This window comes from Crinia signifera, chromosome 2, assembly GCF_055691185.1.
Source record: "Crinia signifera chromosome 2, ASM5569118v1, whole genome shotgun sequence".
In the NCBI taxonomy this organism is placed as follows: Eukaryota; Metazoa; Chordata; class Amphibia; order Anura; family Myobatrachidae; genus Crinia; species Crinia signifera.
This window is the reverse complement of record NC_139218.1, coordinates 8,304,914-8,322,126: the sequence shown is the minus strand read 5'-3', so window position 1 is coordinate 8,322,126 and position 17,213 is coordinate 8,304,914. Positions and strand designations below refer to the sequence as shown.

Here is a 17,213-nt window from a genome sequence, read left to right as displayed (position 1 = left end):
GGAACCAGGACTGGCTCAACGAGCCCGGGGCTGGTTATGCTTGGGAGGGGGGACCCTACGTGTTTTTTTTTGGCTCTGGCTCTGAAACTAGCCAGTGCCTCACCAGTCACTAACCTCACCGCACGTCACTGCATTCAGGGTACTTGTCTCACACCTGGTCGGATGCAGGAGCCTAGGCCAGTATTCGTGGCATCTTGCCATGTCTCACGTTGAAGGCCCTGTGTTCCTGTGTACCCCCTGGGAAGGCCGAAGCCCCGATGTGTTCTGTACACCTCTGGGAATGATGACTGAATGTGTCTGTCTGTCACATGCCAGGTTCCGGGATAAGGTGGAATTCGATACGGTGACGGTCCGCGCCATCAGCACAGAGCACCAGGTGACTACATACAGGCTTCTGTTCCTCTCAGAGAAGAACTACAAGGTGAAGGGGATGATCGGAAAGAGAAGGGCCACCCGCTATGACCTACTTCTGAAAGGGGCAGATTTGCCTAAAGACAGCCGTGACTCAGGTGAGGGGGATGGGAACTCCTCTCTGGGGCACTGATGAGGGGACTGCTGGGGGTATACAGGAGGGGATCAGTTGCAGATTATCTAACACTGTCTCTGGTTGTGGTTTGTACCTGTGTTACATCACGTAATGAAGCAGCTATAGGAGCAGAGAGCGAGCTTGGTGATGTGACGCAGGGGCAGAAGCAGCAGTGGGTAGGAAGGCGCACTGAGGGCCGCGTGGAAAGAATCCGGAAGATCCTCGAGAAGACTGAGAAAATAAAATCCAAAATCTTACAGAGGAAGAAGGAGTGGGATGAGCTGTGAGTTATATGTGTGCTGGAACATGAGCTGTGAGTTACACGTGTGCTGGAACATATGCTGTGAGTTATACGTGTGCTGGAACATTAGCTGTGAGTTATACGAGTGCTGGAACATTAGCTGTGAGTTATACGTGTGCTGGAACATTAGCTGTGAGTTATGTGTGTGTGATGGAACATGAGCTGTGAGTTATACATGTGTTGGAACATGAGCTGTGAGTTATATGGGTGCTGGAACATGAGCTGTGAGTTATATGTGTGCTGGAACATGAGCTGTGAGTTATACGTGTGCTGGAACATGAGCTGTGAGTTATACGTGTGCTGGAACATGAGCTGTGAGTTATATGTGTGCTGGAACATGAGCTGTGAGTTATACGTGTGCTGGAACATGAGCTGTGAGTTATACGAGTGCTGGAACATGAGCTGTGAGTTATACGTGTGCTGGAGCATTAGCTGTGAGTTATAAGAGTGCTGGAACATGAGCTGTGAGTTATATGTGTGTGCTGGAACGTGTTCTGTGAGTTATACGTGTGCTGGAACATGAGCTGTGAGTTTTGTGTGTGCTGGAACATGAGCTGTGAGTTATACGTGTGCTGGAACATGAGCTGTGAGTTATACATGTGCTGGAACATGAGCTGTGAGTTTTGTGTGTGCTGGAACATGAGCTGTGAGTTATACATGTGCTGGAACATTAGCTGTGAGTTATGTGTGTGTGCTGGAACATGAGCTGTGAGTTATACATGTGTTGGAACATGAGCTGTGAGTTATACGGGTGCTGGAACATGAGCTGTGAGTTATACGTGTGCTCGAACATGAGCTGTGAGTTATACGTGTGCTGGAACATGAGCTGTGAGTTATACGTGTGCTGGAACATGAGCTGTGAGTTATACATGTGTTGGAACATGAGCTGTGAGTTATACGTGTGCTGGAACATGAGCTGTGAGTTATACGAGTGCTGGAACATGAGCTGTGAGTTATACGTGTGCTGGAACATGAGCTGTGAGTTATACGTGTGCTGGAACATGAGCTGTGAGTTTTGTGTGTGCTGGAACATGAGCTGTGAGTTATATGTGTGCTGGAACATGAGCTGTGAGTTATACATGTGCTGGAACATGAGCTCTGAGTTATACGTGTGCTGGAACATGAGCTGTGAGTTATACATGTGCTGTAACATGAGCTGTGAGTTATACGGGTGCTCGAACATGAGCACTGCCAGTAGTAGTGACTCTCGGGGTGCACTGCCAGTATTAGTGACTCTCGGGGTGCACTGCCAGTAGTAGTGACTCTCGGAGTACACTGCCAGTAGTAGTGACTCTCGGGGTGCACTGCCAGTAGTTGTGACTCTCGGAGTACACTGCCAGTAGTAGTGACTCTCGGGGTGCACTGCCAGTAGTAGTGACTCTCGGGGTGCACTGCCAGTAGTAGTGACTCTCGGGGTGCACTGCCAGTAGTAGTGACTCTCGGGGTGCACTGCCAGTAGTAGTGACTCTCGGGGTGCACTGCCAGTAGTAGTGACTCTCGGGGTGCACTGCCAGTAGTAGTGACTCTCGAGGTGCACTGCCAGTAGTAGTGACTCTCGGGGTGCACTGCCAGTAGTAGTGACTCTCGGGGTGCACTGCCAGTAGTAGTGACTCTCGGGGTGCACTGCCAGTAGTAGTGACTCTCGGGGTGCACTGCCAGTAGTAGTGACTCTCGGGGTGCACTGCCAGTAGTAGTGACTCTCGGGGTACACTGCCAGTAGTAGTGACTCTCGGGGTACGCTGCCAGTAGTAGTGACTCTCGGGGTACGCTGCCAGTATTAGTGACTCTCGGGGTACACTGCCAGTAGTAGTGACTCTCGGGGTACGCTGCCAGTAGTAGTAACTCTCGGGGTACACTGCCAGTAGTAGTGACTCTCAGGGTGCACTGCCAGTAGTAGTGACTCTCGGGGTGCAATGCCAGTAGTAGTGACTCTCAGGGTACACTGCCAGTAGTAGTGACTCTCGGGGTGCACTGCCAGTAGTAGTGACTCTCAGGGTGCACTGCCAGTAGTAGTGACTCTCGGGGTGCACTGCCAGTAGTAGTGTCTCTCAGGGTGCACTGCCAGTAGTAGTGACTCTCGGGGTGCACTGCCAGTAGTAGTGACTCTCGTGGTGCACTGCCAGTAGTAGTGACTCTCGGGGTACACTGCCAGTAGTAGTGACTCTCAGGGTACACTGCCAGTAGTAGTGACTCTCAGGGTGCACTGCCAGTAGTAGTGACTCTCAGGGTACACTGCCAGTAGTAGTGACTCTCAGGGTGCACTGCCAGTAGTAGTGACTCTCAGGGTACATTGCCAGTAGTAGTGACTCTCGGGGTACACTGCCAGTAGTAGTGACTCTCGGGGTACACTGCCAGTAGTAGTGACTCTCAGGGTACACTGCCAGTAGTAGTGACTCTCGGGGTGCAATGCCAGTAGTAGTGACTCTCGGGGTGCAATGCCAGTAGTAGTGACTCTCGGGGAGCACTGCCAGTAGTAGTGACTCTCGGGGTGCACTGCCAGTAGTAGTGACTCTCGGGGTGCACTGCCAGTAGTGACTCTCGGGGTGCACTGCCAGTAGTAGTGACTCTCGGGGTGCACTGCCAGTAGTAGTGACTCTTCTGGTGCACTGCCAGTAGTAGTGACTCTCGGGGTGCACTGCCAGTAGTAGTGACTCTCGGGGTGCACTGCCAGTAGTGGTGACTCTCGGGGTACACTGCCAGTAGTAGTGACTCTCGGGGTGCACTGCCAGTAGTAGTGACTCTCGGGGTACACTGCCAGTAGTAGTGACTCTCGGGGTACATTGCCAGTAGTAGTGACTCTCGGGGTGCACTGCCAGTAGTAGTGACTCTCGGGGTGCACTGCCAGCAGTAGTGTAAGGTGGGTGTGAGAATGACTATATTTCCGTCACCTGGATGGCATGCTGATGTGTTATTGTCTCCAGGTACAAAACTAAGCCCAGTGAGGACTACGAGGACCCACAAGATGTCTTGGCTATTAAAAATGCCAAAGAGAACATGGGAGACTTTAAGCTGAAAACAGCCGAAGATTATACTGTACCCGAGCAGCTGCGTATCAATGCCGAAAGGAAGAGGAACGAACTGGCAGTGCTGGAAAACCTGGTATGTACAATAACTATAATAGGCTGGCGACATCTTAGTATAGAGATTGGTCAGTTAGGAACTACAACTCCCAGCAGATACCCGTGTAGATAACTGATCTGTCCTTGCCTTTCATGTGTAATAGAAGCGATCACTATAACACCTCCATCTTTTGTTTATTTGTACAGATACATGAGCGGAAATCGTCCATGAACCGCTCAATCCTGGCACTTCGAGATCTGAAGGTGGAGACCATAGCGAGGATGAAGAGCTTGGTGGGAGAAGTGAGAGACGTCCAGCTCGCACTGGACCCTTCCAAACACCTCTCCATCCCGATGATCCCGTCTATGTGTCCAGACGAGACACCGGAGAAGAAGTTTCAGTACAACAGCGAGACGCTGCGAAGATTCCAGTTGGAGCAGGAACGGCGCATTCAGGCTCCGCAGGCGGCAGAGAGCGGAGGGTTTGGCGAGTTCGGTGGGTTTGGAGGAAAACAACAAGCTACAGTCAGTTTATCAGAGTCCTCCTCCAGACCATCCACCACGACCACCACCAGGTCCTATGGTTCTGTGTCTCCCAGAAGAAGACCGATACAAGACTCGGAGCTGTCAGACCTAGAGAGGGAGATGCTGCAGATAGAAGAAATCAAGAACATGTATAAGCAGGAGAACCTCATACAGCAGGTAATAGGAGGAGGGAGATAACAGGGAAGGATTCCCTGTGCCCCACTATTCACTGTGCACCTGATATAAGTGAATGTATCCGCTACACCTAAACTGATGTCCGCCTTTAGTCGTATGATTGACGCAGAGGGTGAATTATATCAGACAATGGGGAATAATAATTAGTACCAGGTATTACTGCGTGGCATTTCTGCCAGGTACAAGTTTCGGGATCCAGCGCAGAGATTCCCGCGACAGACCTTTAGCAGGAAAGCCCCCAGGGTACTAATATGCTAGCGGCTGCATAGATTACATATACCGCCCATGTCTCTTCTGCAAGATCTAAATATACAGTGTACAGTATGTGATCGGTACATAAAATGGTAGATGGCAGCAGCACCACCAGAATACAGAGGGGATGCTGGCAGTCAGAACACCAACACTGGCATCCCAATAGCGGGAATACCAACAAGAGTCGGGTAAATATACTTCCTTTGCCCCTTACCCTAACTCTGACTACCCACAGCATAACCCTAACCTTACGCGTTGGTGCCTAACCTTCCTACCCTTCAGCCTAACCCTAACCTTCTTACTCCACAGCATAACCCTAACCTTCTTACCCTTCAGCCTAACCCTAACCTTCTTACACCACCGCCTAACCCTATCCTTCTTACCCTTCAGCCTAACCCTAACCTTCTTACTCTTCAGCCTAACCCTAACCTTCTTACCCTTCAGCCTAACCCTAACCTTCTTACCCTTCAATCTAACCCTAACCTTCCTACCCTTCAGCCTAACCCTAACCTTCTTACCCTTCAGCCTAACCCCAACCTTCTTACCCTTCAGCCTAACCCTAACCTTCTTACCCTTCAGCCTAACCCTAACCTTCTTACCCTTCAGCCTAACCCTAACCTTCTTACCCTTCAGCCTAACCCTAACCTTCTTACCCTTCAGCCTAACCCTAACCTTCTTACCCCACAGCATAACCCTAACCTTCTTACACCACCGCCTAACCCTGACCTTCTTACACCACCGCCTAACCCTAACCTTCTTACCCTTCAGCTTTTCAAACTTCCTTTGCCCCTTACCCTAACTCTGACTACCCACAGCATAACCCTAACCTTACGCGTTGGTGCCTATCCTTCTTACCCTTCAGCCTAACCCTAACCTTCTTACCCTTCAGCCTAACCCTAACCTTCTTACCCCACAGCATAACCCTAACCTTACGCGTTGGTGCCTATCCTTCTTACCCTTCAGCCTAACCCTAACCTTCTTACGCCACAGCCAGGGCCGGCGCCACCACTAGGCAGCCTTAGGCATTTGCCTAGGGTGTCGGCCACTGGAGGGCAGCAGTTTGGAGCTGGTCCCCCACCCTGGATGGAGTTGAGCGGCGCTGGTTGCGACTCACTGCATCACCCACCTACCCATCCCCCGTGGAGTGATGAAACGACCCGCGCCGCATCACCCGGCAAGCCCTCCCCCCTGGAACATCATGGCGACTCGCGCCGCATTGCATCAACCGGGAGCCCCCCCGGGAGCGGCACCATGGCCCTGGGGAGCGTTGCATCGCATGGCACTAACCCCCCCCCCCACACATGGATCAACACAACGGGTGAGCTCCCTCCGCCTGAGGCGCTGTGGTGCTTTACACCGGCCCTGCCCACAGCATAACCCTAACCTTTTTACCCCACCGCCTAACCCTAACCTTCTTACCCCACAGCCTGACCCTAACCTTCTTATACCACCGCTTAACCCTAACCTTCCTACCCTTCAGCCTAACCCAAACCTTCCTACCCTTCAGCCTAACCCTAACCTTCTTACACCACCGCCTAACCCTAACCTTTCTACTCTTCAGCCTAACCCTAACATTCTTACGCCACAGTATAACCCTTACCTTACGCGTTGGTGCCTAACCTTCTTACTCTTCAGCCTAACCCTAACCTTCCTACCCTGCAGCCTAACCCTAACCTTCTTACCCCGCAGCCTTACCCTAACCTTCTTACCCCGCAGCCTTACCCTAACCTTCTTACCCCGCAGCCTAACCCTAACCTTCCTACCCTGCAGCCTAACCCTAACCTTCTTACCCCACAGCCTAACCCTAACCTTCTTACCCCACAGCCTAACCCTAACCTTCCTACCCTGCAGCCTAAGCATAACCTTCTTACCCCACCGCCTAACCCTAACCTTCCTACCCTTCAGCCTAACCCAAACCTTCCTACCCTTCAGCCTAACCCTAACCTTCTTACACCACCGCCTAACCCTAACCTTTCTACTCTTCAGCCTAACCCTAACATTCTTACCCCACAGCATAACCCTTACCTTATGCGTTGGTGCCTAACCTTCTTACTCTTCAGCCTTACCCTAACCTTCTTACCCCGCAGCCTTACCCTAACCTTCTTACCCCGCAGCCTAACCCTAACCTTCCTACCCCGCAGCCTAACCCTAACCACCTTAACCCACAGCCTAACCCTAACCTTCTTACCCCACAGCCTAACCCTAACCTTCTTACCCCACAGCCTAACCCTAACCTTCTTACCCTGCAGCCTAAGCCTAACCTTCTTACCCCACCGCCTAACCCTAACCTTCTTACCCCACAGCCTAACCCTAACCTTCTTACCCCACAGCCTAACCCTAACCTTCTTACACCACCGCCTAACCCTAACCTTCTTATACCACCGCCTAACCCTAACCTTCCTACCCTTCAGCCTAACCCAAACCTTCCTACCCTTCAGCCTAACCCTAACCTTCTTACACCACCGCCTAACCCTAACCTTTCTACTCTTCAGCCTAACCCTAACATTCTTACGCCACAGTATAACCCTTACCTTACGCGTTGGTGCCTAACCTTCTTACTCTTCAGCCTAACCCTAACCTTCCTACCCTGCAGCCTAACCCTAACCTTCTTACCCCGCAGCCTTACCCTAACCTTCTTACCCCGCAGCCTTACCCTAACCTTCTTACCCCGCAGCCTAACCCTAACCTTCCTACCCTGCAGCCTAACCCTAACCTTCTTACCCCACAGCCTAACCCTAACCTTCTTACCCCACAGCCTAACCCTAACCTTCCTACCCTGCAGCCTAAGCATAACCTTCTTACCCCACCGCCTAACCCTAACCTTCCTACCCTTCAGCCTAACCCAAACCTTCTTACACCACCGCCTAACCCTAACCTTTCTACTCTTCAGCCTAACCCTAACATTCTTACCCCACAGCATAACCCTTACCTTATGCGTTGGTGCCTAACCTTCTTACTCTTCAGCCTTACCCTAACCTTCTTACCCCGCAGCCTTACCCTAACCTTCTTACCCCGCAGCCTAACCCTAACCTTCCTACCCCGCAGCCTAACCCTAACCACCTTAACCCACAGCCTAACCCTAACCTTCTTACCCCACAGCCTAACCCTAACCTTCTTACCCCACAGCCTAACCCTAACCTTCTTACCCTGCAGCCTAAGCCTAACCTTCTTACCCCACCGCCTAACCCTAACCTTCTTACCCCACAGCCTAACCCTAACCTTCTTACCCCACAGCCTAACCCTAACCTTCTTACACCACCGCCTAACCCTAACCTTCTTATACCACCACCTAACCCTAACCTTCTTACCCCGCATCCTAACCCTAACCTTCTTACACCACCGCTTAACCCTAACCTTCTTAACCCACAGCCTTACCCTAACCTTCCTACCCTGCAGCCTAACCCTAACCTTCTTACCCCACAGCCTAACCCTAACCTTTCTACCCTGCAGCCTAAGCCTAACCTTCTTACCCCACCGCCTAACCCTAACCTTCTTATACCACCGCCTAACCTTAACCTTCCTACCCTGCAGCCTAACCCTAATAGCATATTTTTGGTGGGTGCACTCTGGGACTTGGTAAGCTGCGCATATTTCCGAGTACCAAAAATAGGGCCAATATGTAGTAAGTTCAGAATGTAATGGGTCACGTCTGAGGTTTGGTCAGAACCAGAAGCCGCAGGCGTAGGGGCTGACTGATACTGGACCCAGGAACTTGTGCTTACATCAGACATGGTGACCAATAGTTGTTAGAAAAAAAGGGGTTTGGCTTGCACTGACTATTATTATTCTAACATTTTATGCCAGCTTATTGTTAAGATAAAGATATGAATATCTCTTTGCATTTATTAGCTGGTGGTGCTCCCCAGAGTTATGGGTAACCATCAATTTTGTGGGAAGAAAAAGATAACTCTTTTTTGGGGGGCACTACTTCAAAAGATTATTTTAAATTCTTATTGCATGTTCTAAATTAATTGTGTGGGGGGGTAATCCAAATCATCGCCATTTTAAAATTTATAATCATTTATTTCATTATTTATTATTTTTTCACAATTTTTGGTGTAAACACCACACTTAGTAAAATCCTTACTTATCACTAAGCATTAAAAAAAAAAAAAAAAAAAAAAGAAAATTCAGCGAAGTGATCAATTGCCCATGTGGCTTTTCGGAGCACCATATATGGAAAAATTGATTAATGATAGCTGAAACATTCATCACTTTAGGTGTACACAGCGGCAGTAGATGGTTGTATTGTGATGAGACAGACCTACTAGGGGTGATAAGGCGATTCCAGGCCGATGCATCCAAGTATGGTCTAGCTCACAAAATTAATTGAATTTTACAACATATCTCAATTTCACAATATAAAATACTATCTTTACTTATTTTTGCTTCCTCTCTCATTTGCCCAATTAATTGTCTCCCCTCATGCTTACCTGTCCAGGATACCACATTACTCTTTGTTGTTCAGATTTTGGATTACCCCCCACACAATTAATTTAGAACATGCAATAAGAATTTAAAATAATCTTTTGAAGTAGTGCCCCCCAAAAAAGAGTTAATCTTTTTCTTCCGACAAAATTTATGGTGACCAATAGTGTAACCTGAATGCTTGTGTCTTGGCAGGAGATGGTACAGATAGCGGCAGTTTGTAAATTATTTGATAAATTGGTATCACAGGATTATGTAAACAGTAATCACATGCATAAGATCAGGAGTAATACTGCAGAGGGTAACATCGATGGTGAGCTGCAATAAGGGTGCAGTGTAAATACACCGATGGCGTCCCAATAATTAGCTGTAGACTCAGGAGCTACTCAGGAGACTCAGTAGTTATTGATGGTGGAACACCGATGGAGCAGGAATATCGGTGGTGGAACACCGATGGAGCAGGAGTATGGATAATGGAACACCGATGGTCACAGATAATGCTGGAACATTGTTGGAGTCAGGCGGCACCATGGTTGGAATAGGTGCAGGTCGGTTTAAGCAGGGACTGGAATCCTCTGGAGCTGGTTAGCCAGGAAGCTGGAAACAGATCACAGCAACAACAGCAGAGAGAGCCTATCGCAGGAGAGACAAGCATAGCACTGACAACCAGGAAGTGCTGGATCAGGGAACTTATACCTGCTGGGAAGCAGGGATTGGCTGAGAGACAACCATAGCACTGACAACCAGGAAGTGCTGGATCAGGGAACTTATACCTGCTGGGAAGCAGGGATTGGCTGAGCAATTAGGAGCATCGGAAAGTGCAGCAGATTGGCTGTAGAAAACCATGGGACTTATCCAATAATGGCTGCACCCATAATTCTATAGCTGTAGTTTTTAAAGAATACATTTTGTCTGAGACACCTAGTGTATACTTCCCAACTGTCCCGATTTCCACGGATTTCCCATATTTTTGGGGCTGTCGGCCCCAGGTCGGCAGTGTCCCACTGTAGTGGTGGTGGGGGCAGTTGGGAGCCCCCCCCCCCCCCCTGCAGCAGCGTAGAATAGATGCTTTGTGCATCTGCATGTCTTCTATTTACAATGAGAGAGCAGGAGTCCTGCTAATGACAGCCGAAATGGTGGGAGGTATGCTAGTGTCAGGGCATGAGATGGATGCAGGTGTGCCGGCATGTCAGCATAGGACTGTGGAGGTGCTGTGCTGCTGACCGCACATGAACAGGGCAGGTTATTGCTGAACCTGGCACGCAGGGACAGTCCGGACAGACACTTGAGAGGGAATATGTGTTATGTGTACTCGTGACATAATCTGACTGACACAGAGGTGCACACGTCCGTCTTCCAGATAGATCTTGCAATGTTTAGCACTGTGCAGGCTCCGTAGCCAACCGTACGCAGCTGTGAGCAACTACGGGGGATTCAGGCTGTAAGGAACGTGACCACAGGTCCGCTTACAGCTGAGGCGGCATATTGCCTTATATAGCAATGTGTGAAACATCTATAAATACAATGGAAATTAGGAATCACAAATGTCTCCAACCTAGACATGGCCCAAGTTCACCTAAGTAACCTTGTTCAGTGAATCAGATACATTGTTCTCCACCCTCCTTACTACAGATTAAGAAGCTGGTGAGTGATTTTGATGCCGAACTCCGCATCCTGCGCCACACGAAGATGCAGTTGGATGTGCAGATGAAGATGGCCGACTTGCGGCACATCACGCTCTTCGAGGAGCTGCTACTGTTGAAGGAATTCGAAAAACGTGAGGACAACCTGCAGGAGAGAGTCAGCGAGCGAGTCACTGAGCTAGAAGAAATTAAGGTGCCTATACGTAATACCATGCAGGGGGGGACGACGACTATTTCTCAGCACTCAGTTGATATCACTTTTACCATCTCTCCCTTGCAGAGAAAGTCCGAAGATTACCTGCAGCAGCTGGAGACCAAGAAGAAAGACATTGTGAAGCTGCAGGAGAAGGAGAAGGCCTTAGACTCCACCTTCCAAACCTCCCTGGGCGAGAACAACAAATTTGCCACATTCCTCACCAAAGTTTTCAAGAAGAAAATGAAGCGTACCAAGAAGAAGGAGGTGCGCGGAGATGAAGGTCTGTATCAACTTTGTGCCAGCAGCATGCTATCTCTTTATTGTTTAAATGCACCGAATATTACATGTCTTACTTATAACAGAATTTTAGAATACTTTTAGGGATGGTGAATATGTACTTTTGTTTATCATAGTAAAGGCTAACTTTTTCATGGGTCATAAATTATATTGGCAGATGCCTACAAGTTGGTTGGTGCGTAGCTGAGGTGAGCAAGGAAGTTAGTCCACACACTGATTCCATACTGAAGTAGTTTAGATTCAATATGACCTAATGTTAGAAGATAAAAGCAGTAAGGTATCAATCTCTTTTGGGCTAAGTACTGTATACTAGTAAAGCACTGTAGCACTCCAATATCACAGTGACAGACTTGTTCACATGCAGATACTTTTATAGAGACATGTAAACAAGTGGTACACCTGTAGCCTGGACAGTCTGACCTTTAAGTTTGGTAAATAATATATTTTCAGATATATGTTGTTATTTAGACAGATGAGTCATTCACAAAAACATACAGATAAACGACAGCACGTAGCGATTAACCATTTAACTATAAATGAAAAAAAAAAAAGATAAAGGCACTTGGTTATTCCCAGAGCCTCCCATGACCTCTTTAAGGCTCTTCTGAAAAACCAATCCAATTTAACCCATAATGCTCAGACTTAAATCGAAATTAGAAACATAGAATACTATCATTTGACAGCAGATAAGAACCTTTTTATCTAGAGGATAGTACAGCTCAGTGTAGAGCAGCAGTCCACCTACCATGGCTGAGGGCAATAATGGACAATTTCCTTTCCAGAGGAAGAGGAGGACAGCGATGAAGAGTCGGATGAGGAGTCCACCTATGAAAGCCATGAAGAGGAATCTGATTCGGAAGAGGGTGGATTTGATGACTCTGTTTGCCCAGACAGTGAGTGTTGTGCATAGATGATACATATCCCAACATGTCCTCATTGTGTAGAACCTAAGCAGAATAGAGCTTTAAATGGAATGTTGTCATAGAGAGGGAGATGCGTTCCGTCAGTATGATGGGCTTAATTCATTACTGACCTGTATGTTGTCACCATTCACATGCTCCCTCCAGACTGCGACCCCGAGCTGTTCAGCAACGCCCTACAACTGCGAGAGAAGCGCCTGGACATCGAGGAGACTCTGACAGAGGAGAAGAAGGTTGTGGACAATCTGAAGAAGGAGTGCGACACTTTGGCCAAAAAGGTAATTCCCCAAAAATGGACTCAACATATAAAGACACGGGTTGTGTAACTATGCGGAGGTCATTGCAGAGGAGCCCCCCGCAGGCGGCTTAGTATCTGCCATGTCTGGGCTCCACCATGTGATGGGAACGCCCCCTGACACTTGGCACGTATGTATTCTGTACATTGGGCAAAACGCCCCCATGGAAGCACCAATCCGCAGTGCTGAGTGTATACACAATGGCTCTCGCTAGCTATATTCTCCCTTGTCCTGCATGCACAGGTGATGGACAATGTCGCTATGTGCGGGATCGCGCATGGTCAGTGCCATCCTGCATACACATGTCTGCTGTGAACGGGACGGCTGCATGGTTCCTGACCATTGTTATATCACTGATAGATTAGGATTGTGGAAGTGACCCTGAAGTCAGCAGAGGAGGAGCTGGAGGCATTCCAGAGGGAAAAACAGAAGAAGCTGAATGAGCTGCATGTGGTGGTTCCTCTAAAGCTGCACCAGGTACAGTAACTGCAGGACACTACTATATATCTCACATGTGACTGCAGGACACTAACATATGTCACACATAAAACTGCAGGACACTACCATATATCACACATGTGACTGCAGGACACTACCATATATCACACATAAAACCGCAGGACACTACCATATATCACATATATAACTGCAGGACACTACCATATATCACACATAAAACCGCAGGACACTACCATATATCACATATATAACTGCAGGACACTACCATATATCACATATGTGACTGCAGGATACTACTATATATCACATATGTGACTGCAGGACACTACCATATATCACACATGTGACTGCAGGACACTACCACATATCACACATGTGACTGCAGGACACTACCATATATCACATATGTGACTGCAGGACACTACTATATATCACATATGTGACAGCAGGACACTACCATATATCACACATAAAACTGCAGGACACTACTATATATCACACATAAAACTGCAGGACACTACCATATATCACATATATAACTGCAGGACACTACCATATATCACATATATAACTGCAGGACACTACCATATATCACACATAATACTGCAGGACACTACCATATATCACATATATAACTGCAGGACACTGCTATATATCCAGCATATACTGTAACTGCAGGACACTGCCATATATCCAACATATACTGTAACTGCAGAGCACTGCCATATATCCAGCATATACTGTAACTGCAGGACACTGCCATATATCCAACATACAGTATACTGTAACTGCAGAGCACTGCCATATATCCAACATATACTGTAACTGCAGGACACTACCATATATCCAACATATACTGTAACTGCAGGACACTGCCATATATCCAACATATACTGTAACTGCAGGACACTGCCATATATCCAACATATACTGTAACTGCAGGGCATTACCATATATCCAACATATACTGTATCTGCAGGACACTACCATATATATAACATATCCTGTAACTGCAGGACACTACCATATATATATAACATATCCTGTAACTGCAGGACACTACCATATATATATAACATATCCTGTAACTGCAGGACACTACCATATATATATAACATATCCTGTAACTGCAGGACACTACCATATATATATAACATATCCTGTAACTGCAGGACACTACCATATATATATATATATATATATATATATATATATGGTGCGAAGGTCATAGGCACTCCCGGGGCTTTCACAAATAATGCAACAAGTCAAAGCTTAATGCAGCAACGTTTCGAGCTTTATTGCTCGTCTTCTGGCTCAAAAAACAAATGTACAGTACAAGCACTCACCTATATAGAATACCACCACCGTGCAGGGGATCCCACGCTCCCGTCCCGGAGTCCAGCACCTATGACGTCACACCCTCAGCGGCGCATATCGGTGTTTCCGGACTGACGGGCGGTTGCTAGGCAACCCCTGTAAACAAAAGTGAAAAAAACCTTTTAAAAACAGTCAAAACGAATATACAAAAGATGCTATGGCATGTCATTAAAGTGTAACATGAAAAGAGCAAGCAGTGTAAGCATAAATAGACATGTCAGCTGCTGTCACGAGAACACAAAGAAGTGACGACAAAAGTACAGGATACGTTCCTGAGGTGTACCAATAAAGGAAGATCATACGAAACAAGTGAAGCTACAATATTCATTGAGACCCGCTGGATGAACCGTGTTTAGTCGATGAATCCAGCGAGCCTCCCGTTGCAGCAACAATTTGCTGCGGTCCCCTCCTCTGATATTGGCCGGTATATGGTCAATAATTTTGTAACGTAGGGTCGACAAATTGTAACCATGTTCTCTAAAGTGTCTGGGTACGGGTTGTTCAATGCCAGATATTTTGCCTTCCAAAGAGTGTCGGATGGTTGACCTGTGGGTAGCCATCCTTTCCTTCAAGGTACAGGTGGTCTTTCCCACATATAAAAGACCGCATGGGCACCTAATAATGTATATAATGTAGGTGCTAGTACAGGTCAAAACGTGCTTAATAGGGATCTTGGCTCCCGAGTGAGGATGGCAAAAGAAACTACCCGTCTCCAGATAGCTACATGTCGTGCAATTAATGCAACGATAGCACCCCGGTTTTTTGCTCATAAAATGTACAGGTCTTTCTTTTTTGAAGCCTGTAATGTCATAGCGGACAAGCCAATCAGTCAGATTGCGTTGTCTTTGGAAACTGGGAAGAATGGAACTTTTGGTGAAAGATTTTAAGGCTGGATCCCTCTGGACCATAGGCCATAGTTGTCTGGCTGTTTTAACTATTTCCTGGCTGGCCTGGTTGTACTTCTGAACGAGGGGAATTTTAACAACTGAAGATGGATTTTTTTGGTCTTTGGGTTTGAGTGTGTCAGCTCTGGGAATGGACATAGCTTTATTTGTGGCCAATTGAAGATCATTATGGTTATACCCCCGAACTAAGAACTTATTGATCATGAGATCTATTTCTTTATCAGCATCTGCGATATTATCGCAGATGCGTCTCACTCTTAAAAATTGTGAGAAGGGCAGACCTTTCACTGTGGCAATGGGATGCAGGCTGGAGCTAGGAAGCATGACCATCAATCAATTGTATATTCACATCAAGATAATGTACAGTGGTGGGACTCATTTCAAAGGTAAACTTGATGGTACTGTCAAGACTATTGACATGTTCCATCAAGTCAATGACTTCCTGCTGATGACCTGTCCAGATCACCAGCAGGTCATCTATGTATCTCATGAAGAAAAAACAATTCTTGGCAACTGCAGGATTAGAGAAGAAAAAGTCTTGTTCCACATCAAACATGTAGGCATGTGCAAACGCTGGAGCTACGCAAGAACCTATTGCACAATAGGTTCTTGCGTAGTTGCCAAGAATTGTTTTTTCTTCACGAGATACATAGATGACCTGCTGGTGATCTGGACAGGTCATCAGCAGGAAGTCATTGACTTGATGGAACATGTCAATAGTCTTGACAGTACCATCAAGTTTACCTTTGAAGGAAAGCATGGCTACCCACAGGTCAACCATCCGACACTCTTTGGAAGGCAAAATATCTGGCATTGAACAACCAGTACCCAGACACTTTAGAGAACAGGGTTACAATTTGTCGACCCTACGTTACAAAATTATTGACCATATACCGGCCAATATCAGAGGAGGGGACCGCAGCAAATTGTTGCTGCAACGGGAGGCTCGCTGGATTCATCGACTAAACACGGTTCATCCAGCAGGTCTCAATGAATATTGTAGCTTCACTTGTTTCTTATGATATCTTCCTTTATTGGTACACCTCAGGAACGTATCCTGTACTTTTGTCGTCACTTCTTTGTGTTCTCGTGACAGCAGCTGACATGTCTATTTATGCTTACACTGCTTGCTCTTTTGATGTTACACTTTGATGACATGCCATAGCATCTTTTGTATATTCGTTTTGACTGTTTTTAAAAGGTTTTTTTCACTTTTGTTTACAGGGGTTGCCTAGCAACCGCCCGTCAGTCCGGAGACACCGATATGCGCCGCCGAGGGTGTGACGTCATAGGTGCTGGACTCCGGGACGGGAGCATGGGATCCCCTGCACGGTGGTGGTATTCTATATAGGTGAGTGCTTGTACATTTGTTTTTTGAGCCAGAAGACGAGCAATAAAGCTCGAAACGTTGCTGCATTAAGCTTTGACTTGTTGCATTATTTGTGAAAGCCCCGGGAGTGCCTATGACCTTCGCACTATATATGACAGCTTGGATTCATCCCTGCCTGACATAGTGCACCCGGGCACCATATGCTTATTGTACTAAGGGAGTGCCGACCGTTTTTGCGCTATATATATATATATATATATATATATATATATATATATATATAACAAATCCTGTAACTGCAGGACACTACCATATACCATATGGGGGTTTCCAGAGGGGCGGAGCAAAGCACGGAGATGGACACTTAGGTGACCCAGTATATGCCGGGTCAGTTAAAGTATTTTAGATAGACCAAATGTATATAAATAATAATAATAATACACACACACACACACACACACACACACACACACACACACACACACACATGTATATATATATATA

General features: G+C 47.1%; 1 protein-coding gene across 2 annotated transcripts in view; it reads left to right on the top strand.

Annotated features, from left to right (window-relative positions):
- The window catches only part of CFAP44 (cilia and flagella associated protein 44), a 64,749-nt gene that overhangs the window by 43,642 nt on the left and 3,894 nt on the right, over positions 1-17,213 (top strand). The window contains exons 22-30 of one of the 2 annotated variants that reach the window (XM_083171527.1): positions 316-509; positions 647-809; positions 3,749-3,926; positions 4,094-4,588; positions 10,919-11,122; positions 11,210-11,405; positions 12,205-12,315; positions 12,490-12,620; positions 12,999-13,115. In XM_083171527.1, the coding sequence (XP_083027653.1) occupies positions 316-509; positions 647-809; positions 3,749-3,926; positions 4,094-4,588; positions 10,919-11,122; positions 11,210-11,405; positions 12,205-12,315; positions 12,490-12,620; positions 12,999-13,115 (1,789 nt within the window). Of the gene's footprint in view, positions 1-315; positions 510-643; positions 810-3,748; positions 3,927-4,093; positions 4,589-10,918; positions 11,123-11,209; positions 11,406-12,204; positions 12,316-12,489; positions 12,621-12,998; positions 13,116-17,213 lie in introns of both variants that reach the window. The other variant, XM_083171526.1, reaches the window with a different exon arrangement.